The sequence below is a fragment of the Choloepus didactylus genome (genome assembly GCF_015220235.1).
Source record: "Choloepus didactylus isolate mChoDid1 chromosome 25 unlocalized genomic scaffold, mChoDid1.pri SUPER_25_unloc1, whole genome shotgun sequence".
NCBI lineage: Eukaryota > Metazoa > Chordata > Mammalia > Pilosa > Megalonychidae > Choloepus > Choloepus didactylus.
The window spans coordinates 777,762-803,858 of record NW_023637606.1 but is presented as its reverse complement, the minus strand read 5'-3'; the positions used below and the strand labels follow the sequence as shown (position 1 = coordinate 803,858).

The window sequence follows — 26,097 nt, the reverse complement described above, 5'->3', positions numbered from 1 at the left end:
TCGAGGTGAGAAATCTGCGCCTTTATTGGCTGGACAGGGCTACTTGAGGGGGATGAAGCGGGAGGAGTGGGTGGCCCCGATGCCGGGCCGGCCGTGCTTCACGGGCTTGTAGGTGATGGAGAACTCGCCCAGGTAGTGGCCAATCATCTCGGGCTGTGGGGAGCGGGAGCACGCGTTAGGCGACTTTGACCGGGGCCCCCCACCCCACCCCGCCCCTCCCCGCGGGCACGGCTCTACCTTGATTTCCACCTGGTTGAAGGTCTTGCCATTGTAGACGCCCACCATGCTGCCCACCATCTCGGGCAGGATGATCATGTCACGCAGGTGTGTCTTCACCACCTCTGGCTTCTCCATGGGCGGCGCCTCCTTCTTGGCCTTCCGCAGCCGCTTCAGCAGCGAGTGTTGCTTCCGCCGCAGGCCGCGGTTCAGCCGCCTCCGCTGCCGCGCGCTGTACAGCTGCATCAGCTGCTCGCTGTGGACCGGGACAGGGCGGCTGAGTCCCCGTGGCCTGTCCCCTCACCCCAGGGGCGTCCCGTGCCCAGCTTTGGTGCCGAACCCCTCAAATTTAGGAGCCACCCCCTCAGTGTTGAGAGATGCGGAAACTGAGGTGGTGCCAGGCCGAGTGATTGGAGTAAGGGGCCGAGGAGCAGGCGAGCAGCAGAGACTTAGCAAAGGCCTTTAACAGGAGCCAGGAAAGGGGTTGACACTGCAAAGCCCCCAGCCAGGCAGGAGTCTGTCCTGCCCCACCCCCCACGCCCGGCATCAGCGACGCCTACAGAGGACCTGATTATCGGGAGAACTCCCCACCCATCCAACGCAAACCAGGACCTCACGTCAGCTCTGCGCCTCGGCAGGTTAAGAAACCCTTAGACTGAGAGTTGACAGACCCCCACCCACACACGAAATCCGGGCCTGCTGCCGACTTTGATAAGGTTTGTGAGTTTAACACCGTTCTTACAATATTTCCGAGATTGAAACGTCTTAAACGGTGAAATCAGCATGACATTCAAACGCCAGTACACATAGGTCGTATTTGCTAGAACACAGCTCGCCCGCCCGCCGGCTCACAGGCAGTTGGTGGCTGCGTTCGCAAAGCTGGGGACATCGACCACCGGCCCTTGGCACTGAGATCGCAAGTGCCTCCCCCGGCCCCGGGGAGCGCCCTCCCCACCGCCGGCCGCTCGCGCCGACCCCGGCCACCCCTTACTAGGACATGTCCAGCAGCTGGTCGAGGTCCACGCCGCGGTAGGTGAACTTGCGGAAGGTGCGCTTCTTCTTTTGCTCCACTTCCGCCTGCGCGGGGACGGGACGGGGGTGAGCGGGACCCCGAGACCCATGACCCACGGCGGCGGGACCACCTGACCCGGGCTCCCCGAGAAAAACGCGCGCGCCGGCGGGTACGGAAGCCCGCGGAGACACACCACGGCTCACGCGTCCCAGGAGGCACGCGCAGCACCCGCTACGGGGGCCTGTCTGGGACATGCAGGCCGCGACAGGCCCTCTCCGTCAAGTGTCGTCCCGACACCCCAGCAGACCCTCCTCGCGCCCGCATGCTCAACGCCCCCGGAGGCCTGGAGGAGGCCGCCGCAGTCGCGGGGCATGAGCCCAGTCTCCGAGGCGCCACCGGAACCAGGATGGCGCCGGATGGAGCGGGCCCAGACGCGCAAACTCGCAACACTCACCATCTTGCAGGTTCTTCGGAAAAGACCCGTCACACTCGCGCCTGCGCAGTTAACGCGAGAGCGGCCTGCGTGCCCCGCCCCTCGGCCGAGCGCGCACACGCGCGCACGCGTTCCCGGCGGCGGGCGGGCGCCCTCTGCCGTCCGGAGGGCAGAGCACAGGCTGCGAGGCTTAAAGGGCCCGCCGCCCATCTTTGTGGGGCAGCTGCTGTGAGCTGCCCCAAGCGGAATCGGGGTGTGTGAGCTCTGCCCTCCACCACCGAGCCCTTTTCCAGAGCGCAAAGGTGGACACTGGTCACGATCGAGGGTTTTATGGATATCAGGGCCAGGGGGAAAGAGTGGAGGGTAAGAAGCAACCCACCTTTACTAGATACAAAATTATGTGAAGTAATGATTATAACGCATCAGTGGTTTGTAACCTATGTAGATGTAATATGTATAACGATAATACCACCCACAAAGGGGGAGGAGGGAATAGCACTATACAGGAGTAACACTTCTCTATCTCCCTGGAATGGAGTTAGTATAACTCTGAAGATGATTCTGACAAGTTACAATGTATTTGGTAAGTCCTAGAGGAACTGCGAAGAAAATCATACAAAAATAAAGCGATAAAGTCATTAAAGGATTTAGAAGTTAGTCTAGGAAATGTTCATTAATAAAATAAGGAAGCAGTGATGTAGGATACAAAACCAGAAAAGATCCGAGGCATCTAAAACAAAAAGCCAAATGGCAGATGTGAATCCAGCTGAGTCAGGAATAACATTAAACGTGAATAGATTAAAGCAGCAGCCAGCTCTGGTGGGAAGAACTTTCCAGAACTAAACGGTCACTGCCCCATCCTCCCTCCAGGCCAGCCTTGTGGGTGGCAGCTGGGGGTGGCCTGGAAGGGAGCGGGGCCTTCACAAGGGTGTCTGGGCCACCCGGGGGGAGGGTAACTGAACTTGACCCGAGAGGGCCGAGTCTCCGTGCGCCGTCAAGAGCTCACACACCCGGGCTTGGGGCCCACAGGCAGCTTCATTCCCAGGTCACCTAACTCGTGCCTGCCCCTTCTCCTGTGAGCAAACATGGCCCCAGGAGCACCTCCTGGCTCAAAATTGGTTTGTTTTTGCACAGTGCTCCTGTGCCAGGGGATTTTGCCCTCCAGGAGCAGAGTTTACCTGCCGGGAGAGCAGCGGACGCCGTGGGTGCCCCACCACCCCTGCCACGTCCCTCCTTCAGTCCCCGGCAAGGGCGGGCCTCCAGGACTGCAAAGCATCATCCTAATCCCAGCTCGGGGACACGGTACTTGACTCGTACTTCACTCGGCACAAGGTGGGGAGGTAACTGCAGAGAGCGGAAGGGGCCTCGGGAAGCTGAAGAGGCTGGGACACAGGTTCTCTCCGGAGCCTCCGGAAGCAGCCAGCCCTGCGCCACCCCGACAGCACTGCACGAATCTGCGTGGCTGCCGGACCCCTAGCTTGCGGGGATCTGCTGCAGGTGCCAAGGCAGCTCGCCCACCAGGAGGGGCTGGGGGCTGCCACCTGCTTGGTCCACGGCTATGTCCCCAGGGCCACGCTGCTGAGGCTGGACACTCGGGGAAGCACCCACCGCGACTGAGGGCTTCCCTGCCTCCTGAAAGGCTAGCCCCAACCTTCCAGCTTCTTGTTAAAACCCCAACAAACACCACGTACCCCCACCATGGCCCTGCTCCCCAACCCCTGGCTTCCAGGCCCCTCCAGGGCCGTTCCCTCAGGCTCCCCGCACCTGGGCCACTTGGGGGACCCCAACGCCCCCCTAGCTGGGCGCCTGGCCTCTCCCACCCACATTCCTGCACAGGCACCCACAGGAGAGCCCCAGGCCCGTTTGCCTGGCGGGAAGAACGGACACAACGTGGGTTTCTAATCCAAACACACTTCTCTTTATTCAGACCAGGGCCAGGCCCATGCCCACGGGGGAGCTGCTGCCACGAGGCCCGGCCACTGGCAGGGGTCCCCGCGGCCCCTCAGCCACCTGCAGCACCGCCAGGCAAGCCAGCCGACAAAAGCAAGGAATCAACAGAAAACAGAAACGCACTCAGTAGATTTCTTCAAGCTCCCAGAGTTTCTGGGCCAATGAGTCCCAACCCCAAAGCCGGGGCTGGGAGAGAGGGTGCAAGACACCCGCTTCCACCAGTGCCGACGGAAACCGTGTTTTAAATTAAAAAATAAGCCAGTATACATCGTAGAAAATTTCTCTTAAAAATCTCACAATTTGTAAATGTATATTTTTTTCTTTAAACATAAAAGTTTACAATATACGGTAAACCAAAAGGCTCAGGAAAATAATTTCAAAAAAAAAAAATAAAATAAAATAAAGAAGGAAAAAAAGAAACCTGAAGTTTTGAATTAAAGCTGAAGACTTTTTTTTAAAACCCTGTTGTTTGAACCAGTGACTTCTTTTTTTATTGTGCTGATGGGTTAGAGAGAGAAATATCTTTAAAAACTTCAGTCCAAACACCCACAGCCGCACCTCCAAAAGCCTCCGGCCCCGCCCCCCGCCCCCCAACGCTTTCATGGGTTCTTCTCTGTCAACGTGTGTGATTGTCACGAGTTCTCGAGTGTGGCGTCCGCGGCCTCCCTGGAGCCCAGTCGGCGTGGCAGCCCGGCGCGCCGGCTAGCGTCGGTAAGGGTGGAATCCTTGCACGTTGTGGTTCTGACCTCGTCCAAAGCCACTGCCGCCGGCAGGGGGGCCGCCCGAGCCCGGCACCGAGGGCCCCCCGTAGGACGGGGGCTGCTGGCTGGGGTCTGAGAAGCCCTGGCCGAAGCCGCTCAAGTCCTGGCCGTACCCTGCTGGGGGTGGGGGATCCGGTGAGCAGCAGCCAGGTACGGGCGCCACGCACACCCATGCACGCCATGCGCAGCCCTCGCACGCTCCCGCCCCTCACCCCTCGCACACACACCACGCTCAGCCCCCACTTACCCCTCACACACTAATGTCACGTTTCGTCCCTTGCATGCTCACGCTCACCCCTCACACAATTTTGCCCCTCGCACACTCACGCTCATCCCGCACAAGCTCACGCCACACTCTACCCTTTCCCTTGGCTCTGGGTTGAGTGCGACTCTGCCTCAACTTAGGAAGACAGTGGCTGAATTAGAACCCAGCGTCCTCCACTCCCGAGCACGGGCCTCCCGCCGGGCAGCAGGGAGTGGGCCAGGCCGTCCCTGGTCACTGGGGGCCACCTTCAGGGAGGCCCCAGAGCGGGGGCCTGAGGCTCTGCAGGGAGACCAGCCTGAGGTGGCAGCCACCCTTCAGACACTCCCAGGGGGCCCTGCCAGGATGTGTCCCACCCGGAAGGGAGAGAGCCGGGCGATCCGCTTGTGGCCTCTCTCCTCACACATTCTGGGAGACACGGTGCCAGGACAGGCATGGCAAGGAGGAGCGTCCCACTGGCAGGGGTTCTAAAGACCACGAACAGTCTGAGTGGCAGGAGAGGCCCTGGATTTAGGATCAGAAATATGGCTCATGGGACCAGGAGCTCTAAACACTCATTTCCAGCGAGAGGCACTGAGGGCTTGAAGCGTGGCTCTTGGGGACTGAAAAGAGCAGAAAGCCCCCACGGTGGGGAGCCCCGTGCCCCTGGGGTGAGCGGATTCTGAGGACCCCCAGCATCACTTCTATGGGGCTGCCCACACAGGCCCCCTGGGCTATCAAAGCTGCTGTCCCTGGGGGTGGTGCCAAGGGGGCTGCCAGTCTCAGGGGTTCTGGGTCAGGGCAGCACCCTATGTGAAGGAAGGGGTCAGGACCCTTCTGCTTGGGACACAGCCCCCAGGGGATGAGTGGGCACTGTCTGTGCAGCCACTAGGCTGGGGCACAGCTTTTAGAAAGAGCTCCCTGGGGCCAGCCAAGGACTCCTTTCCCAGCAGGCCCTGCAGGGGCATGGCAGGGAGGGGCCGCCTGCCTGGCACAGACGCTGGGAGGGCCATGGAGAGGGTGCCGCCCGCCTGGGAGACCCGCAGCTCTGCCTGACCATGAGCAGCCAAGAGCGTGCAGGCTCGATGAGGTGAGACTGAGGCAGGGGATGGGGCCATGCAGACACACACTGGGGACCGTAGCTCCTCAGGCCTGGGAAAGCCAGGCCTGAATGCCGCTCTCGGAGCCAGCCCTCCCAGGTCCTCCTGTGGAGGGTGCCTGAGCAGAAGTGCCCCCAGCACCTGCCCCTGAGCGGTGAGCTCCCTGCACACTCCCGCCGCAGCCCATCCTGCCTCCCAGGATCCCCCATGACACCAGGACAGCCCGAACGTCCATGCTGCCACCAGCTCCCACCCGACCTAGCCCTGCACAGGGGACCCCATGGGCTGTTCGAGGCAGTATGGGTACCGGCCAGCCAGGTGGAGGCTGGGACAGCACCCCGAGGATGCCTGAGGAGCCTAGAGCTTGCCTTGCAGGGCAGCGTGCACTGGTAGGTGGCCTGGGCCCTGGAACGTCAAGCTCGGCCTCCACGTGGACTCCCCGGGGCCCCTCAGGCCTGGGGCCCTGGGACAGCGGCTGCAGGAAGCCAACAGGCCCATCCCTGACCGGCCCCCGCGGAGACCTTGGAGAGCCCATCCTGCTTCCACGTGACGCCCTGGACGCCGGCTGCCCTGCCTGGTGCCCCTCTCCTCCTGGGCTCTCTGAACACTGCCGAGCACTTATGAGGAGAGAAGGCTGCCAGGTAAAGCCGTGTCATCGGCTGCTGGGCCTGCCTGACCCTGCCGTGGGCACTGGTGGGGATGGGGGCTCGGGAACGGGAGCACTTACCATACTGGCTGTAGGGGAATTCGGGCTGGGTGGCCGGGGGCTTGCTCATGTCCGGGGCAGCCTGCGATGGGGGTGGTGGGAAGGCCAGAGGAGCTGGCCCCGGCGTGGCGGGGGGAGGAGGGACCCCTGGGGGGGCAAACTGGTCGGGCGGTGGCGGTGGAGGCCCATAGCCGAAACCTGCAGACAGACAGGAGAGGCGGAGGAGCGGGCCTGGCAGCGGGCAGACTGGGCGCAGGTGCACACGTTGTGACGGGCTGCGAGGCAGAGTGGAGGGCAGCCCAGGGGGCCTCCCTCCCACTATCAACTGTTCAGATACAGCGGAGCCGCGGGCTGGCTCAGCTCTCAGCTGCATGGGGTCCAGGGGATGGCGTTCCCCACCACGCACCGGTCTCTTCCCAGGGCTCAAAGGAGGCCGCGAGGAAATAGTGGCTGCGTTTCTCCTGCAGGGAAGGTGCCCGACGTGCCCAGCATTTTCACTACCAGACCAGAGTCACAGGGCGGAACTGGTGGGTGGGCCAGCATGGAGCTCCCCCCCAGGTCACCCCCTTCATCCGAGTCAGGGGACGGGTCGCAAGGGGTGGCAGGGCACAGGGGACTTACTGAACTGCGGGGGAGCGCCGTAGCCCTGCGGGAAGCCCTGTGGGGGCGGGAACCCTCCGGGAGGAGTGGACACGATGTAGGAGGCGAAGGGCGGGGGCGGCGGGGGGGCTCCTCTGCCCGCCGGGGGCGGCCCGTAGCCACCTGGGGGGATCAGATGCAGCGGGTGAGGGGGGACAGCAGGGCGCACCCCCAGCAGGCCCCCAGGCTCTCGCTTCCTCTAAGGAGGAAAGACAGGCTCCCGAGCCCCAGAACAGGCCCCGACCTGGCACCCGGGGACACAATGGCCGGATGATGGGGCTGGAGCTGCCAGGAACTGCCACCGGCACAGAACACAGCACCTCCGCACCCCCCCGTCCCCCACCCCAGACCCGGACTCACCAATGGCCTGTCCCGCTGGCACCCACATTCCTAAAAGAGAACAGAGAAGGGCTGGTTGGGGCCACTGCCCCTGGTTGTTCAAGGCTGAGGACGCGCACAGGAAGCGGTCGTGGGCTGGGAAGCTTCCTGCAGCCCCCAAGTCGCCTGCCTGGCCCAGTGGGCACAGCCCGGAACCACCCGGCCCCATTCTCAGCCAAGATGTCTCAACTCCTGAGCAGATCAGCCCCTTGTCCTGCATTCAGCGACCTCAGTGCCCCCAAAACCTTTCTCCGTGCTGCATCCTTCCCACAGTGTGCCCCACAATGCAGGCGGAATGCACACAGGAGACGCCCCACCTCTAGGGGAAGGCTGAGAACCCTGCCAGGTCTGCACAGAGTTGAGAGGTGGGGAGCGTTCCCCGGGAGGACCCCAACCATCTGCCTGTCGGAAACCAACCCATCGGCCCGCTCACTGCCTTGCTCCCAACAGGGAAGGTTCAGAAAGAAACTCAGGTCAACTAGCCCAGGCTGGAGGGGATGGCAGGGAGCCTAGAAATTGAGACTCAAGGAGGGATGGACATCTCGTGGCCCCTATAAGAGCCTGGGGATCGGGGCTGGGCCTTGGGGCATCCAGTCAAGGCCTCACACTTGACCTGCTGGTGGATATGAGGGAACCTGTCTCAGGGCAGATGGCTTCATGCAGGTGATTTCATTTTGCAACTGAGAAAAAGACAGTTCCCTGAAGGCTGAGGAGAGAGCTCAAGGTACCAAGGCAGGAAAGATATGTCGTGGACATTCTGCATTTCCCACGAGGCCCCAAGGTGCAGCCGCCATGAGCTGGGGTGGACGCAGGCCACACAGCGTCAGGCAATGGGGGAAGGAGCCGCCTGCCCCTCCAAGACTAAGTGGGTGCCTGCCGGGGTCTCCTCCACTCAGTTCTCCCCCTCCCCCTCTCACCCCTCCGGCTGGTACCAGTGCGGCTTTGTGGGGTGAGCGTGAGACCTGGGGCCTGGCTCTGGGAGATCCGCTCCGAAGGCCCCAGCCACGGGGCTACCCCAGCTGTCTTCTCGCCTCACTGGGGAGCAGCAGGTCAGGGCACTGAGACGGGCCTCCACCCTGACCCTGCGTTCTGGGGCCCGCCCCGCCCAGAGCCCAGGAGGCAAAGTGGCTGCATGCGCCCCTCGTCCCATGCTGGCCACAGGGGCTGGCAGGAGAAACTCTCTCGGTGCAAAGGAGACGCCCCTGAGAAGTCCACCAGGCCACGCCAAGCCACGTGCCGCTGGGATGAGGATGCCATCGCCCCATGAGGGCCCCTGGGCTGGGCAGTGATGGGACAGAGGCCACCAGGCATGCAGGCCCGGCCCCATGCCACCCCCCCAACCCCCAGTGCCTGCCCAAGCAGGGCCCCTTACCCTGGGGGCCGTAGCCCTGCTGCCACGTGGGCGGGGGCTGGCCAGCCCAGCCGTTGGCTGCGTTTGGCACGATGCGGCTGCCCCACTGGCTGGCTCCCGGCTGTCCCGACGCTTGGCTCCTGCTGTCCCGAGGCTCTGCCCGTTTAACTTCCACCTGGACAAAGTGAGCTCCGGTTTAGGGGATGGCCGCGCATGCACCCCTGCCCTTCAGACACACCCGCAAGTAACTTACAGCTACACTTAGCAACTTATGACTTAAAACTAAATACTTAACTATAAACCTTATTTAGGCCAGTAACTTTTTTCTTAGAAAAAAATTCTTTCATTTATTTATTTTTTGTTTAAAAAATGTTTCTCAGGTACAGCAGACGCAAGTGCGTGCCACACGAGGCCCTGGGTCTGTGCCGCCACGGGGTCTTTTACGCAGCACCGTCCTCCCCTCCGGCCTCGGGAACTCGTTGCGGCGAAAGGCCAGGCCCCTCAGCCGCCGCCCGCAGCCCCGGCCCCTCCTGGAGCCCGGCAGGCAGGGCCTAGCGGAGGAGGCCCCTCTGCTGGCGTGGACGCCGCGGACCTCTCCGAGCCCCCCAGCCCCACTGCCTGCAATTTGAGCTCATACCTGAGAAACACAATTGCTTTAACTTAGGTTTTTATTTCAAATGTCTAATGGAAGATAAAGACTTACCTTCCCCAGGCTAACACTTACAGTATCTCAATTAACTCAAAATAATGTCAGAGGGAATGGATGTGATAAGAGAATCTTACATTACATCTAACAAAAAAAGTAAACAAACATGCAATAAAATGGACATTTGAATCAGTAAGCAATCTTCATACTGTGTTCAGGCAGCCCCCCCAGCCCATCCTCTCCCGCAGGGGAGAAGCCACAGCAACCTCAGGAGGAGAGCGGAGGCAGGCGGGAGCCACGGGTGCCAGCTGGGCTGGCCCACGCACTGGCCCCTCATGGGTGCAGACCCCCCTGGGGGCTGCCCTGGCACTCAAGGATCCTGAACTGTTCTCATCTTGTGATAGATTTTAATAAGAACAGGAATAAAAAAGCAACTAGGTGGCTGGGAATCACTGGGGTTCTGGCAAGCTGAGTCTTACATATCCAGATTCTTTCAGTTCTGCTGGAAAAACCCTTCCTGTGAGAGAACAAGCAGAAGCGGGCCGTGGAGGAGTCGCGCCCTCCTGCCACCTCACAGGGCGTCCCGGGACGTCCCAGGTGCGGAGAACATCTCCACTCGCTGAGGGTGAGGGGACGTGGCAGGGGACCCAGGGGCCGTTTCAAGGCCTCAGATGAACAAGTCCTGCCCCTGCCCTGACAGTCCTTGTGATGTCAAATAAAGAAGAACAAAAAAAACCCCACGTGCCCGTCTGCCAGGCACCCGGCACCGCGCTTTCCATGACTCGGGAAATGAAAACCCAGGAAGAGGCGGGAACGCCAGGGTCCGGGTGTCGGCTCTGTGCTCCAGGTGGAGCCGGGGCCCGCAAGGGGAGGCCACCCCACAAGGGAGCCGAGGCGGGTGCCGGGCAGGCCTTGCTGCCCACCCCCGAGGGCCGTGCTGCTTCCGGACGGCACACGTCCAACTCCACGTCACGGTACCTTCAGACAGCGAGAGCGGACCCCTCGAACTTGAGTTCGGAGTCGTCATGTGTCCTTGCAATCTGCGTGCTAAGTTTACACTAAGAGCTCCAACGACTGGCAAAACAAGATTTGTTTCTCCTGTTTTCATTAGATTCAAATAGGATTAATTCAACCAAATCTAAACCTCCTACAGTAAAAATAAGTGAACACGTGCTACTCTGTGTGTAAACTTTCAGGATGGAAAACCGTGGTGCTCTGTCCCCCCACGACACCCTAACGGACAAAAACGGCCGCAGCCCGTCAGGGGGCGCAGCATGAAGCTGGAGTAAGCAGCGTGGGGCCCCGAGGCAGGAGCCCTGAGCCCTCTGCCCGCCGGACCCCACAGCCTGCGTGAACCACAGGAAGTCCTGCAGGGTAGAATTCCCACAGTCACTTGTTTAAGAGTTCCCATTTCAAAAAGCTTCAAGGGCCCGTGGAAAATCGTGGTGAGCTGGGGGACCACCTCCAACACGCCTGCAGAGGTCAGGGGCACGGGGAAGGGGACGGCCTCGGCTGCCTCCCCCTGCCTCCTCCGCGGCAGCAACACAGTATGAAGACGGGACAACCAGAGGTCACTTGACTGCATGTGGTTAAGTTCTAGGGCATGTGGTGGCACCGGAGTCCCACAGTAAGTGACCCAATTCAGAGGACCAATCCTTCAGGATGCTTGCGCCCCGCTCACTTTTAAGGGGGCCCCGGGGCTCCCCGGTGGTCACAATGTCGGCTCGGGACCCAACAACCCGAGGCTGGAGCGGCATCTGAAGGAGTGGTGGCTGGAACCAAGCCTGAGGCAACCGTGCGATCTCACTGGGCCGCCGGGCTGCAGCCCCCCACCCGCCAGGCCCAGGGATCCGGGGGCCCCGGAGCAGGCCCAGCTCAGGCTCGAGCCCTGTGGGCCACGAAGCCCGGGTCCCGGATGCAATTGGCCAACCCCCCCCCCTCCTTTTTTTTTGCTGTGACTGAATTTTCCTTCACCAGTGAAATCCCTAAATTGCCTAAGACTTGGTTTGGACTGAAGGTAAAATAAAACTACAACTACACACTTTTTTGCCCATGATGTCGTGAAAATGCATGTTGACAGCCTGGTCCACTGATTGTTCGTCCTCGAAAGTAATAAATCCAAAACCTAGCCAACGACGAAGAGTGAATCAAGGTAGCAGGGTGTTGTGACACAAAACAGGACGATGAACAGTATCAGGCAGGCCCAGGGATCGACCACGGGTTTCAGCCAAGCGCCTGCGAGGGGCTGGGGCCCCCTCTGGACAGGGGAGCAGACGGAGGGGCCTGCACCCCGCCACAGCCCGGGGGGCAGAGGCCGTGACCCAAAGCTGGGGTGGGGGCTGATGCGGGCGAGGCCGACTTCCAGTCGGGGGGCTGGGTGAGCCCCCACAAGGCCATGCTGCCGCCTCCCGGCTTGGGGCTGCTGACGGGTGCGCAGTGCCCAGGTGCCGGGCGACCTCCACGCACGTTCTGTAACTGCGTGAACTTGGCCAAGTCGTGGCTGCGTTTCTGCTTGTCTGAAACCCTGGGGCTTCCCCCTTGGCTTGCAATTTGCTTTGCAGCTAGTGCTGACAGCAGCCATATATTGTTCTAAAGCATTAACAGGAGTACAGTATCTACCACAGTTAGTGTCTCACTAAGCTTAGCCAACACTGTTGGGTAAGCTCAAGGAGTCCTACCAGAAATAATATACGTACATACAACTAGATATAATATGTATATATATATATATATATATATATATGAATAAATAAAAAGTACACAGAGATACAGGCCAAAATGGATCCCAGCAGGTCCAGTTCTGCTGTCAGCAGCAAGAGCAAGAGGTGTCACGTAATTGAAAAAGAAAATCTTAAAGGGAAAGAAAATTTAGCATCTCCCAAACATGGAGCGTGGCAGTATAAACGAAGTTTGGTTGGTCGGGGAGGCAGTGCCCTCCCGGTTAAGGTCTCCGTCTGTGGACCACCCGGCAGAGTCAACGAGTCTGGACGCCTGCAGAGGGGCCCCCCGCCTCCCAGTGGGGTGCACCCCCAAGAGGCGAGGCGAGCACTGTGCCCCTCTGAGCACAGAGGAAGCAACGGCAGAGCCAGGTGCCGGGAGACCTCGAAGGACGGGGGGGTGGGGGAACACGGAGGGGCTGGGGCTGGGTCCCCCGCGGTGGCTGGGGGCGGGCGGGAGCCAAGCAGAGCTCGCAGCGGCACCCACGGCAGACGGGGCAGGGGAGGAGCCAAGCCCCCCACGGCTCGGGGCGCAGAGCAGAGTCAAAGGACCACGGGGGGCAGAGCAGTGGGTGGCGCCCCAGAAGGCGCAGCCTGAAAAGCCTCTCAAGCAGACGAAGGAGGGAATCTGAAACCAGGGCCAGCTGGGGACATGTGAGAAACTATAAGCACAACTGTGGGAAGGCACAGGAAAGGAGTGGGGGACAGTGCAGTTCCAGAACGTAGCGCAGCCCCTCTGGGCTCAAGGGCCCTGCCTCTGGGTGCCCTGTGCACATGTGTACATGAGCAGAATGACAGACACACACACGGGCACCTGCTAGAGGACACGGAACCGGAGAATGACACGCAGCTGGAAGATGGTACGAGATGATAAAAGGTGGCACGTGCACACAGACAGAATGGCCGAGATGGACAGCAGGTGAGAGGAGTCTCGGCGCGGAGAGGGGACCGCGTGGCAATGCTGGGCAGTGCAAATCCTGGCAGGACACGACGCGCCCGGAACACTCAGGTGTGTGTGGAGCAGTGGGGCCACACCCACCAGACCCAGGGGAGAAGGGCAGAGGGGGAGAGGGACCGAACCGAAAAGGTGCAGGAAGGGCCAAGGAAACAGGAGTGTGTCCCGGGGATGCCTGCCTGGCTGCCCCACCCCCGCCGGCCCACCTGGCGCTGAAGGAAGTGTGGAGACCAGGGGCCCCCTAAGAGAAGCCCTGGAGATCCCCACGTGCTGAGGCTGCATGAGACCGGAGGCCGCGATGGACACACACAGGTGATCAAACGACATATTGTAAAATTGCACATTTCCTCAAACTGCAGGAACATCTGAAAGCACAGGGCTCGCCTGGTCCGATCCTTCTAAAGCGGGCAACGGGGCGAGGTGAGGAGTCCTGGTTTGGGGAGGAGGCCCCGGAGCGGGGTCCTAGGGGGTGCGTCTGGCAAGAAGGTGACCTCCCCGCCGAGGCAGTGGAACAGAAAACACACTGAAACTTCGTTTACACCCCACTGGAGCCAAAGCCCGTTCCCTCCTCTGACTGCGGAACTGGCCTGTACCTGTGTGATATAATTTAGCACCTGGAGAAGAGAAATCTAAAGAGATATCGTTAATCACAAATAATTCACAGAGAGGAAAAGAAAACAACTTACTTAACATTACTGTACTTTACTATGAAACACTTAAATACGTCACTAAGCAGGTACATCTACAGTAAAATTAAGACTAAGACTTAACGGCTTAATCACGTGGGGTGAAGAGGACGTTACTTAAAGGAGGGATGCAAGTTCAAATGGCAAACTATTCTCCAGCATGGCAGTGCATGCTGCGGGCTGTGGCTCCGACTACCCTGGTGCAGACTGAGGGGGACGCCGGGGAGGTGACAGCAGCAGACCCCAGCGCGTAGAGCTAAGAGCAGAGCTGGTCCCAAAGCAGGGGCGAACCGAAAAACCTAAGGGGGGATGCAGCCACAAAAAAGTGCCCAGCCACCACACCCGACCAGCTCCACGGCCGTCCTGGGGCGAGCCGGGGGGCGGCTCTGGAGGAAAAACAACTTGGGAATCCCCTCCTGTGACTCGCCACCCTCCTCCCACCCACCCTATGGATTTAAGGGGGAAAGTCAAAAAGAAAAACAAACAAGCAAAAAGCATGGGATGGAAAAAGGAAACTCCAAGTTTCGAGGGGGGGGGCCCTGGCTGACGAGGAGGACACCTGTGCTGGCTGGGGACAGGGACGGTCCTAGGCAAGGTCACAATTTAAAAGAACTACAAACCGTCTGATACGCATTTAAAAACAGAGACCATGGGGAAATCCACGTTGCGTGGTAAAAACTTGAAAAGAAAGCACCAAAAAAGGGAGGTGCACAGCTGGCCGCCGGCAGCACCGGGTCTCGGCGCTCACTCCGCCCGCCCTCTGGGTCCCGGGGGAAATAGTTTGCCATCTGAGGGAAGGAGGGGAGAAGATTCGGGGACACAAGAGTCTGCCTTTACCTCGAGGCCGCTGCTTCTCCGCGTCATAGATCATGACCACTTCAGTGACCTGGGGGGAGAGCGAAGGCCGTGTCAGGGGTGTCGGGGCCGTGGGGGCCGTCCTCAGCACGGCTCGGTCCCAACGAGACTCTCAACCAAAATCCCCAGGGCCCTTGTAACTGGGCTCAGGGAGTTGAAGGGGAGCCCGATGGCCCAGCCACCTGCCCTGCAAGGGGCAAGCTCCGTGACACCCCAGGGGCCCCTCCCTCCTGGGCCTCCCTCCCCGTGACCCGGGTGGGCGTCCCAGCGGCAAGCGGAGGGCCTGCGGGCCTGCCCCAACTTTCGGACGAGGCGGCTCAGCTCTAAATGCCATGGCCTCGCTCTGCTGTGTCCTTCTCCCTGGCCTGTCTGCCCCAGCAGATGAGTAAGGGGCTCATGCGTTCTGTACTATCTGTCCCCCTAGAGCCCCAACCCCACAGGACAGCCATTTCTCCTTTCTTTACCCACCCAAACCCCTCACCACTCTTTTCTGGAAAACAAAACTACCCTCAGGAACTGAAAACACACAAAGCAGGAAACCAGTCAACCTCGCAGGCTGCGGGCCGGGGCCCCCTCCACCACGACCATGGCCTCTAACGCCTTCCTCCAGACCTGGCCGGACCCCAGACTGGTGGGTGCTCGGGGCCTGGTCATTCCCAAGGCCCTGGGAGGAGCTGGGCCGGTGGGACCCGGTCCCGGACACTCGCCCACCTCCAGACCCCGACGAGGCGGCTCTGCTGCTCGCACCTGACCAGCCTGAGAACAGCAAATCGGCAGGGGCAGGGCGGGGCAGGCGGAGAGCCTCCTCCAAGCAGCCAGGGCCGCATCCGTAAAGAACTCACCACTCCAAATTTCTTGAAGTATTCCCTGAGCTCTGTCTCACCACAATTGTGAGGAATTCCACCGACAAAGATTTTATTTGATTTACTGTTATCACTCCTGGGTCCTTTCTGCTGTTGCAAGAAGGAAGAGGCGGTTAGTGCCCGAGACCGCATGGGAGCAGCGTCTGGTGGGATTGTCTCATCAGTTCATGACCCCACCCACCCCCAGACACCAGCCCCATCACAGCCTTTCGTTTTCCTACAGGGCCCATGACACAGCGCGCGGTGGGCACAGTGCCGTGCTTCCAGCCAATTTAAACAGGCGCCACACTTGCCGTTGGCCATCGGTCTGCATGGTGTGGAACTGGGGGTTTTAACAGGCTAAGGTGGAAAACGAGGCTGTAGCTATTCAAACTGGCACCAGTGAAGCTGGTTTTCAGGTGGCAGTTTTGAAGCTGCTGACAAAGGCTGTCTTCCCCCCCACCCCGCTGTCATGACCCTGCACCTGCCCCCCGGAGCACCCTCACACAGATGCGTCCCCCTGCCCACGCTGTGGACACAGCACCGCTCCCAGCCCCTCCTCCCAGCCCTTCGCCCTGAGCACTCCTTTCTGTCTATCCAGAGAGATCAGGTTCTCAGTGGTCCCAACTGCTCTGGGTTAAGGGACGAAACTTTTGGAGGAGAGAAGGCTCCCCGTCCTGACTGTGGCGGTACCATCACAGGTGCACTGTCAGTTGCACCTGCTGCACCTGCAGACGCTGCTGCGAGGCCAACCCAGCCGGCCAGGGGCCCTGAATGCAGGAAGCCATTTCTGAGCCAAGAGCACAGCTGGACACTGGGCGGTACAGGTCACTGCGGCATTCTGGGGTTGGGGGGGGTGGTGTTTTAGAAGGTTTGCAGTCAAACACTTGAGGGCAACGAGTAGAAAGGGATGCGGCCGTACAGATACATTCAGTAAGACGTAACAATAAATGACTCTCCGTGGTGGACAGCTGAGTATCTGTTGTACTGTTTACCCAGTTTTTCTGTTTTTAAGTTTCGCGCGCAGCAGTGGCAGCAGCGATCCTGTTAGAAATGCACACCACCAGGCCCCCCAGACCTCTGGATCTGGAAGCGTGAGGGGGGCAGGGGTCTGAACACGCCCTCAGGCCAGCACCACACAGCGTGTCCCCTGATAACGAAGCACCCTCTGCCGCTGCCGGGAGGGGCCGTGTGGGTGAGAGCCGCTGGGCTGGGGGCAGGCAGGGGCGTGGGGGAAAACCCTGGGCATCGAGGGCTGGCCAGGCCAGGCTGGGCCAGGTCCAATGAGCCAAACACCAGCAATCACAGGCAACAGAAATCCAAAGACTTATCGCTTAAGGTCATTTTAAATTTAGTTTTAAAACTGAGCATCAAACCAGCTCCCACGCTGACGCTGGAGACCACAGGCTCCCATTCTCGAGGCCTTCGCCAGCCGAGCGCTCCTGGTCCCGTGCCTGGGAGGGGACAGGCCTGGCAGAGCTGGCGGAGCACGGGCCTCCTGGAGAGAAGAGTGGGCATCCGTAACATCCTGCTAACTGGTCTCAGCCCCACGAGAGCAGGCTGGGAGAGGTCAGCGAAGGAGCATGTGAAAGGCTGCGGTGATAAATGGGGGTGTGCCCTTTCAAGGTGGCGACAAGATAAAAATCTCACAGCTCCGTGTTACTCTGAGCAGCTCTCAGCTGCTCAAACGTCAAAGAGCGGACCTCCTGTGGCTCTCTCAACCTCAATGAGCCAAACACCAGACCCAAGCCCTGTGTTTCCAGCCACAGCCACTTACCCATCCTTCCTTGGGCCGGGCCCTTTCTGGCTGCATCCCCCGTGGCGTGCATGGCTTTGGATCAATCTGTAGGAAGTGTCAAACCAGCCAGCTGTGAATATGAAGCTACTATCTCTAGAAGAGAAGGTGTTAGCCCAGCCAGCCCCTGCCAGACCCCACTTGGTCTCCTCGGGCCACATTCCCACTATCCAGCCTCAGCACCAGGACTTGAGCCTTTCCAATCGAGCCCACGTCAAAAAGCTCTCTAACACGGAGACTGGCCACCTTCAGCTACAGACCCAAGCCGGGGGGGGGGTCCCAAACGCCAAGGAGACAGGCACAGAACACCGCGTGAGGAGGAACTCACATTTCGGCCGTCCAGTGTATGCGGTCTGCTGGCAAGTACCGTCCCCACGCAGTTTGGATCCTTAAATTTAACAAACCCAAAACCTCGAGACTGGTTGGTGGTTTTATCCTTCATGATAACACAGTCGACGACTTCTCCATACTGGGAAAAGTAGCTGCGCAGAGTCTCTGCTCAGAGGTCAGGGGCAAAAACACAAAACACAGAGAACCAGGGTATTAAGCGCATGCCTCACACAGGTGTGTAAACACACACATTCACACACACACACTTCCAGGCCACCAGCAGCACCAGAGAAGGATGGAACCAGCTACGATGAAATTCGGCTTATCAACTGTGAATTTGGGGAGGGGTCAAAGAAAGGAGAGCTGAGGGAACGAGGGAACGGCTGGGGGAGCACTGCAGGACACAGGTGCGTTGCCTCTTAAACCAGAAGGCTGCGCCCACGACACAAGCAGGACAGCCAGAAGGGCCGGCCTCAGCCCCTGCCTCGGCCTTTCCCGGGAAGCTGTGGTCCATCTAAGGCCTTCCCTGTCCCCCCGAGGAGAAATATCAAACTGACAAATACTCGACAATTTCAGAGCTGCCTTCTGCCCCCACCCGCCACCCCACCAAATTGCCACCACAGGAGAAAAGGAGGGACCGAGTGGCACCGCAGACCGACGGCACCCTGCAGGCTGCACCTACCTTGCGTCGTGCTCCAGTCCAGGCCGCCCACGAAGAGCTTTCTGCAATCCAACACAAGAGAGCGTCAGGGGCCACGAGGCCTCGCCCTGGACATGCCCCGTGGCAGGCAAGAGGCCAAGCCCAGGCAGCTGACCACACTGGGGCCGCCACAGAAGAGGCGCCCACAGATGATGCAGTGAGAAACTGGCCCCAAGGCACCGGGGTGCAGACGGGAGGCCTGACTGGGAGCCACCCCCGTGCCTTGTCCCTTGGCCTTGGGATTACAACATGCAGGTAACTGGGACTCCCCCAAAGCTGCAGGCTGAGAACTGGGGACTGAGACCCCCGGGGGCCTCTCAGGCACTGACCCTGCAGGGATGGGAACCCCCTCTTCGGGACCCCTGCCCTGCAGCCCTGGTAGCACCTGGAGCGAGCCAGCCCCGGGTACCCTGGCCGCCCAGCACCCACAAGGGTGTGCTCATCCACAGCACCCACTCAGCACAGCCGAGACCCAGGAGGAGGGGAGGACCGTGGAGGACACAGGGCCAGAGGCTGTCCTCTTCTGGCAGCTCACCCACCCTGTCTGTCCTCAGCGAAGCCAAGGCCCTGCCCACCAGGTCCCCCATGGAGCCGGGGCCCCGGGGTGCTGGAGAGCCGCCGCCTCCTTCCCCTCAGCTGGGACCAAGGCCGGGCGGGGCAGGGAGGTCACGGGCCCAGGCCCCAACCAGCCAGCCGCGTGCCAACTCGTCCGCGAGCGGGGAAGCCTCTGCGCTCCCCTCTCCGAGGAGAGCTGACTTCACTTCAGCACGTGAAACTAACCTTCCTACCGCCGCAGGGCCACTGCCACCTTCAAGATGGCAAAAACGGAGAAGAAACAAAGAAAAAACAGGACCACACCCTGCCCCCAGGTTCTCGGTGGTGTGGCGCCTGGGGGGAGGGAGCCGAGGGGGTGCCCGGGCTGCCAGCCCTGGGGAAGGAAACCTGCAAAGACGGCGTCCGGGGGGGACACGCCTGCCAGGAGGCTCAGGTCTCGCCCGGCCACTTAAAACCCCTCCCTGGGTCGCATCAGTTCCTGCTCCTGCCCTGGCCGGGGCCCGGGAGGAGCCAGGCAGGTGGGCCCCAGCTCTCTGCGGGCTCGTGAGAGGCTGCCGGTGGCCCCACAGGGCGCAAAGGCATGCGGGGGAAGAAACCGATCTTGAGCAGGTGCCACACAAGGAAAACAAAACCCAATTCCCTTCAACCAGCAGCAGCCTCCGTTCAGCAGAGCACGGAACCCACAGGGCGGGGACGAGCGGGGCCCTGGCGCAGCCAGCCCGGCAGGAAGGACTTGCTGGCCCGGCCCTGGCCTTGTGTGCGTCGCAAACCAGGCGCTGCGGGGAAGGCTCCACGTGACGTGGTGGGATGCGTGACAAGCCTGGAAGGGGCTCGTGGAGAGGACGGTGGGACGGCAGCGCCACTGGACTCCCCGGCGCCAGGCCCTGCTCCATGCTCAGCTGGGAGAAGGTCCTTCCTCCAGGACACGCTGCCCTCGGCAGCACCCACCAGGGGCTGGCCTGGCCCCGCGCTCAAGGGTCTGCAGGGCTGACGGCCCATGGTGGGACCCAGCACATGGGGTGAGGAAGACGCACCTCCTCTGGAACAGTGGGCATGTGCCCTCTGCCCTCTGCCCCCTGCACGGGAGGTGGCTCCGTGCCCTGTGCGGTGCTGCACTCCCACGCGTCCTGCAGCACACAGCAGGCCACTGGAGCCTGGGGGACTCTCCCCAGCCCATGGACGGCCAGAAGGTCCCGGAAGGTTCTGTCCTCCCAGGGTTTCCCCTCCTCAGTGGCAAGGACCGTCTCCAGAGCTCCAGGTGTCCAATGTACACAAGAGTGACGCCAACCGCCAACCTCCTGAGGAGGGAATGGACTTGAGGGCACAGCGTCCCGGAGCATATGCTCCGGGTGCAAGACCAGACCTGAGCCTCCCATCCACCACACGGCTCGGCAAAACCAACTCGGACGCAAGTCCACGGGCTGCCCTGATGGAGAACACGCCAGCTACAGGGTAGGGCTCAAGCGTGAACGGGGTCTTCAAACCCCGGGCTGTGCAGATTATGGGATTAGCTAGAAACACCCAGCTCCCTGCCCCGCCTCCAAAGAGCACCCCGGGCGGGAAGCCTTGCCAGTCCCGGGGACCCCAGAGTGGCCGAGGACAAGCCTCTTACCCAGCGGCGGGCTCCTAAGAGAACAAGGGCAGTCACGCAGGGTGTCCAGGTCTGCGGGCGCACTCCCCAGGGCCCAGGAACCCACCATTCCTGGGACCACATGCCAAGCTCACAGCAAGTGCTCAGCTGCCACCCAGGGGCATTCGCTCTGACAGCCAAAGTGTCCTGTGGGCACCAGACCCAAGGAACACTCCCCATCTGCTGCCAGTTAAAGCCAACACCCGACTGTGGACCCTGCCCTGCCCTGGCTCTGAGGACCCCAGAGGCTTCCTCAGGGCCTGGAAGCTCACCAGCCCACTGTGACCCCACAGCCGACCACCTCGTCCACACCGGCTCCTTGGGCCGCCCTGCTGCTGCACACCCTTCCTGGACCCCACGGCCCCCTCCCAGGGACCGTGTGCACCGCCCGCCGGGCTCGGGACTAAGCAGGGCCACCTCACAGGCTCGCAAGGGCAGCAGCCAGATGCCCGGACAAGCAGGGCCCTCCCGCCAATGGGTCCTCCTCATCATTAAGAACCTAAGTCAGGGCCGATGCTTGGAAACGGCTCGGACAGCCTGTCCCTCTAAACAGGCACACACAGGGACCTCACGTCCCAAAGCACGTTGCCACCTGGAACCACAAGCCTCTCAATGCCCTGCGGCCCTCAGTTTCCCTGCAGGGAGGGCGCTGAGGGTCACCAGGGCCAGAACAGGTTGGGGGCGGCCTGGGGGCTAGAGCTTCAGGGCCTCTCCCTGCCTCCAGAGACGAATGCCTGGGGAAGGCTGCCCCTGGGGCAAGACTCGCCAGTCACACAGCCAGGGCATGCGGTCTGCCCCAAGGGCTCGGCTTCAGGAGCTATGACCCGTCCGTGTCCCTCCTGCCAAAAAGGTAAAGGCAGTTTTTACCCCAGCAAGGGAGACCGCAGTGCACCCCCAAGGAGCAGCCCTCCCCAGCACTGAGGGCCCCGGGAAGGCTGCCTCTCCCTGCTGACACCTGCAGCCCTGCCCTCCTAGCAGAGGACGCGTGTCCACCCTGGACACTCTCATGGGCCTGGGCACTAAGCACCCGTCGAGGAAGTAAGTCACCTTCCGCCCAGAAGACTACTACAGATCGCGAGCCTCCTCATCCGCAGCTGCCCCACCAGAGCGGTGCCATGAGAACAAGGGGTGGACAGGGGCACACGGCACCAGACAAGTACATCTTGGGGGCTGACCGACCCTCTCACTTGTGCCCTGCGCCAACAGGAAAGGAGCAGGGGAACCCCCAACCTGGCCCGCCTGCTGCCTGGGGTGACCACGGGCAAGCCCCTCAGGCCCTGGGTTCAGCCACCCACACGGGAGCCACAAGGAGCACGCGGCGCCAACACCTGCACGCAGCCCCCAAGGAGCTGAGACCTTTCCAGGCAGCAGGTCTCGGCCAGGGCAAGGGGCTGCCTCCCGGGGACAGTCAGCAACAACCGGAGACGTTTTTGGTTGCCACAACTGAGGGGGCTCCCCCAGGCATTTACTGGGGGGAGTCCAGGGGTTCACTCAGTACCCTCCAGGGCCCAGGACAGCCCACCCCAGAGAACGACCCAGTGTGAACAGTGCCAGGGGGAGGGAGTGACGCTGCTCAGCAGGCTGACATGCAACGGAATAGCCCCAAAAGTTCCCTGACCCCCCCGAAACTCCCCATCACCCCTCTACAGTGCAAGAAACACCCTTCCCCACAGGCTACAACCTGGTCTTGGGCTGCAGAACACCACCTCTGTTTTCCACACCCTCTGCTCCCAGTACCACTGCACCCTATCCTGACACCCAGCTCTGGCAAGGCTGTGACCCCAGGGGACCCAAGGCAGCACAGGTCCCACCCCGCGGAAGCCAGTGGAATGAACGCCAGGTGACCCACCTAGAGCCCAGCGCTCCCAGCAGGGCCGGCCGGGTTCCCAGTCAGAATAGGAAGAGCTGCCTCACTTTATGGGTGACACAAATGCCCGGAGCCTGACTTTCCCAAGGCCAAGGTGGGGGCCGAGCAAGGGCTCAGGCCTGGCCCCCAGCAGGGCCCCGAGCTCCCCAAGTGGCCATCTGCAACGGTGCTCACTGCTCCGACCCTAACGCGAGGGAAGGGCCTGGCCCCCCACTTTTCCCACGGGCAGCAGGAGCACGAGCCTCGGCTCAGGAGGGAGGACACACCCATTAAGCGGGGAGGCCCTATGTGGAGCCCACTTAAGCCTGGACCCCCCTCCGTGTTGGCTGCTGGTGCCATCCCCCGCAGCCGGCAGAGCCGCCACCGCTCACCCTTGTGTAACTGTGGAAAGCAGTTGCTAACAAACTAAAACCAAATCCCCACGTTTCAGGCAAGCTCCTGTCCCCCTATCCGACTTGGCGTTGATTTCCAGGCCGTCCAGGCAGTGGAGACCTGCGACGCACTTTCTCCCCAGACCCAAACTCCAAAGGTGACTGCAAAACCCCCCTCCCTGGGCACTGCTTCTGGGGCCTCCCGCAGTCTCCCAGGACACCCAGTCCCGCCTAGCCCTCCACTGTGCGGGGCGGGCACAGCGCCCAGGGGAGGAGCCGGGTGCTCCCCACACCCTGCCCCCCAGCCCTCTGGCCAGCGTCCACACCAAGGAGGAGCGGAGCAGCTCACCCAGCCGGGCAGAGAAAATCGCAGAGCCAAGGGGTTCACAGGGAGGTGTGGGGAGCTCACCGGCCCCTTGGCTCTGCAGCCGCTGGCCTTCTGCCTAAAAACCGGTATCCACCCGGCGCGGCCACCCGGAAGCCGCCAGACGACCTGTCATCAGGACGCGGAATGGGCCACGGCCGTGTCCCACAGTTTAGTGCAAACACACAGCAGGACTTCAAAGCGCTGGCCTGGGGTTTCCTACACAAGGTGGACAGAAGCTTCCTGTAAATACCAGAAGCTCGGCAGAGTTCCCTTGTCAGTGAGTTTCTATTCACATTAATTAGAAAAACCCGCTGGGGGACCTGCGCGTCACAACTTTAAGATTCAGGCCAGGCGGGAGGGCTGGCCAGGGTGGGGAGGGGACAAAGCAGAACAGGGCGCCCACGAAGTGCGGGTGCGTCGAGCAGTGCCCGGGCTGGGGCCCTGCAGCCCAGGTGCCCACCCTGGCTCAGCCCCTTCCCAAGGGAGCCAGAGGCAGCAGGGAGCACAGGTCACCCCGGGACCCTATCTCCTCCTCGCCAACACCTGGGACGAGACCTCGTAAGGCGGCTGCAGGGGTGACACGAGGTCACGCTCGTCAACACCTCAGGAGACGTCACCCGGGCCCGGCTCTGGGGCCTACCCCTTGCGGATCGGGGCGCCAGGGCCTTGGAAGGCGACTGGCTGCCTTGCCGTTCCAGCCCAGCTGCACTCCCACGGGGCCCTTTCTCCCCGCCTGGCTTCCAGGCACAGATGCTGCACCCCAACTTTCCGCTCACCCAATGCCCCGTACCCGGAAGGCCTTAAAAGCGCCCGGGCACTTCACAGAACAAGCCAGGCGGGGAGCCAGCACTTTCTCCTGCTGCTCCCAGCCCCAGGAAGAAGGGAAGGGGAGACCACGGAAAGCTGGGAGGTCCCGGTTCCACTCGGGGGGCCCCAGCCGGCCAACACCCCGACGGCTGAGCAACGCGCCTTCTGTGCTGGGAACTCCCAGACGCCAGGGCAGAGCCCCCGGCCGCTCAGGGGGACAGCTCGGCGCCAAGCGGCCCCCGCGGGACCCCCGGGACCGCGATCAGGCCCGAGCGACCCCGGCCATTGTCAGCGCACGCGGCGGCCGCGAGGAGAAGGACGGCGAGCCCGCACCGAGGCCGGCGCCCCCACCCGACCGACCGACCTTGCCCTCGGGCCCAGGGCTCCCCAGCCTTGGGGAACAGAGCCCCCGGGCGCCCCGAGGCCCGGCGGCGGCAGGACCGAACCCCCCCACCCCAGGCCCGGCCGCCACGTGCGCCGACCCGCCGGGAGCGGGCGCCAGCGGGGGGCGCCCCGGAGACCCCCCCAAGGGCCCCGGCGCGGCTCCCTCGGGCCCGGAAGTCGGGGCGCGGCGGCGGCGGGGGCGCCTCGGGCCCCCCTCAGCCCCAGGCCGCCCGCTCGGGGCCCGCGGGCCGGGAAGCCGGGGCGCCCGGGCCCCTCAGGCTGCCCCCCTCGCGGGGTCCCGGGGCGCCCCGGCCGGCGTGACCTTGAGCGCGGCGGGCCCCGGAGGCGGCGCGGCCCCGGCCCCGGCCCGGCGCGTCCTTACCCGATCTCGTCGGCGCCCGAGTTGTTCATGGCGGCGGCGGCGGCGCTCGGCGTCCCCGGGCCTCCTCGCTCGCTCCCGCCTCCGGAAGGTCACCTGCCCCGTCGCCCTCCCCTCAGCCGCGGCCCGGATCTGCGCAACGGCGGCGGCGGCGGCTGCTGCCTCCTCCCCTCAGCGCCAACGGTCACCGCGCGTCCCCGCGCCGCCGCCCCTGCGCACGCCCGGGCGCGCTCCCGCACGGGGCCTCCGGGGGCGGGGCCAGGGGTGCGGCGTGCGTGCGTGCATCGGAGCATGCGCCGTCGTAGTCGCGGCTGCCGTACGTCCGGCTGCCCCTCCTCGCCGGGGGCCGGCGAGGCCGCGGGGCGCGCTGGGAAGTGGAGTTCCGCGGGCCGGGCCACGTGCGGGCGCGGCGCGGGCGAGCGGGCGCGGTCGCGGAGAGCGCATGCGCACGGGAGCTTCCCGGCTAGGCACCGCGGGACGCGGGCGCGGCTTCCGTTTCCGTTTTAAAATCTCAAGTCGGAAGTCCCCGGGGCGCCCAGGGGGACGGCTGGCAGGGTGTCTTCGCCCGCGCTCTACAAGGCCATACAAAGAGCGTCGCCGGCGCTGGCGTTTCCTGCGTCTCGGCTGCTCCCCGTGTCCCCGTGCTCCGAAAAGGAAACCGACGGTCACAGAGGCTCAGTCACTTACTCAAGGTCACTGGCATCCTAGCCGCCCATCTGTTAATTCAGCGATTATCCACAAAGATGTGTTGAGCCCCTACCGCATGTCCAGTGGTTTTACCTCCTGACCGGGGCAGGGGGCGCGCTGCTGCATCTCGCGGGTTCAGACCTGGATCCTGCCAGCCAGCCCACATACACTGGACAGCCCCCACGACGGAGAAAATCCGTCCCCACACGTCAACGGTGCCGAGGTGGGGGTGCCCGGGTCTACACCGACGATAATAAATAGATGAGCTGGATGGTTTTGTCGGATGCTAGTCACTTTCCACTCAATCACCCAGCCTCTGAAATTCTAAGTCTGATATTCTAATTTTTTCACCATCATAAAATTCAGCAAATAAAAGAATGAAGGAACTAGGTCTCAGGCAAATGGTAAGAAATAAAGCACATTTAGCATACACGCCTGGCTCACTTTTCGGTGCATGAAGCACGTTGATGTCCGTTCCATCAGTCACAGCAGCCTGTGGCTGTGGGTAATGATTACTAGAACCCATTTACAGGTGGCAACTGGAGAACTGAGTGGAGTGGCTTCAAGTGGCATCAAGCAGGTGGCCCCAGGGACAGTCCTCACTGCACTGCTCTGTAAAGTTTCGTAGATCAAAGTTAATCAGGGACAGTTGGAGACGAGGGCCCTGCTCCGTGTGGGGACATGGAGAAGGAGGAGGGCGTGGTGAGAGCCCTGGGGCTGGGTTCCTCGGTTGGTGA

At 62.0% G+C, this 26,097-nt stretch overlaps 2 protein-coding genes across 10 annotated transcripts; both read right to left on the bottom strand.

The window, feature by feature from the left end:
• On the bottom strand, positions 1 to 1,886 carry RPS15 (ribosomal protein S15). Its single transcript, XM_037823896.1, has 4 exons — positions 1,683 to 1,886; positions 1,208 to 1,293; positions 238 to 472; positions 1 to 153 (listed from the first exon to the last, which is right to left on the bottom strand). The coding sequence occupies exons 1-4, from the start codon at positions 1,869 to 1,871 to the stop codon at positions 40 to 42; spliced, it is 624 nt and encodes a 207-aa protein (XP_037679824.1). The 5' UTR covers positions 1,872 to 1,886; the 3' UTR covers positions 1 to 39.
• A 1,670-nt stretch (positions 1,887 to 3,556) lies between these two features.
• DAZAP1 (DAZ associated protein 1) lies at positions 3,557 to 24,892 on the bottom strand. 9 transcript variants are annotated; one of them, XM_037823889.1, is made up of 12 exons: positions 24,677 to 24,892; positions 18,296 to 18,336; positions 17,612 to 17,778; positions 17,266 to 17,331; positions 15,489 to 15,596; positions 14,629 to 14,677; positions 11,476 to 11,558; positions 8,809 to 8,962; positions 7,419 to 7,448; positions 7,041 to 7,181; positions 6,441 to 6,617; positions 3,557 to 4,486 (listed from the first exon to the last, which is right to left on the bottom strand). In XM_037823889.1, exons 1-12 carry the CDS (start codon positions 24,703 to 24,705, stop codon positions 4,314 to 4,316), a joined length of 1,218 nt encoding a protein of 405 aa, XP_037679817.1. In that variant the 5' UTR covers positions 24,706 to 24,892; the 3' UTR covers positions 3,557 to 4,313. The 9 variants fall into 9 exon arrangements, with proteins under 9 accessions (XP_037679817.1, XP_037679816.1, XP_037679815.1 ...); XM_037823888.1 differs by having other exon boundaries at positions 15,489 to 15,599; positions 24,677 to 24,891; XM_037823887.1 differs by having other exon boundaries at positions 3,557 to 4,489; positions 24,677 to 24,886.
• Between the last annotated feature and the right edge of the window lie 1,205 nt (positions 24,893 to 26,097).

Bases quoted from the DNA above. Each gene is read 5' to 3' on its own strand.
- DAZAP1 (XM_037823886.1), bottom strand. From the start codon at position 24,705: ATGAACAACTCGGGCGCCGACGAGATCGG. The intron at 6,618-7,040 runs GTAAGTCCCCTG...GTCTGTCTGCAG, and splicing joins CGGCGCTCCCCCGCAGTTCA to GTTTCGGCTATGGGCCTCCA. The intron at 4,490-6,440 runs GTAAGTGCTCCC...CCCCACCCCCAG, and splicing joins ATTCCCCTACAGCCAGTATG to CAGGGTACGGCCAGGACTTG.
- RPS15 (XM_037823896.1), bottom strand. From the start codon at position 1,871: ATGGGCGGCGGGCCCTTTAAGCCTCGCAGCCTGTGCTCTGCCCTCCGG. The intron at 1,294-1,682 runs GTGAGTGTTGCG...GTCCCCGCGCAG, and splicing joins TCCGAAGAACCTGCAAGATG to GCGGAAGTGGAGCAAAAGAA. The intron at 473-1,207 runs GTAAGGGGTGGC...CCCGGTCCACAG, and splicing joins CAGCTGCTGGACATGTCCTA to CGAGCAGCTGATGCAGCTGT.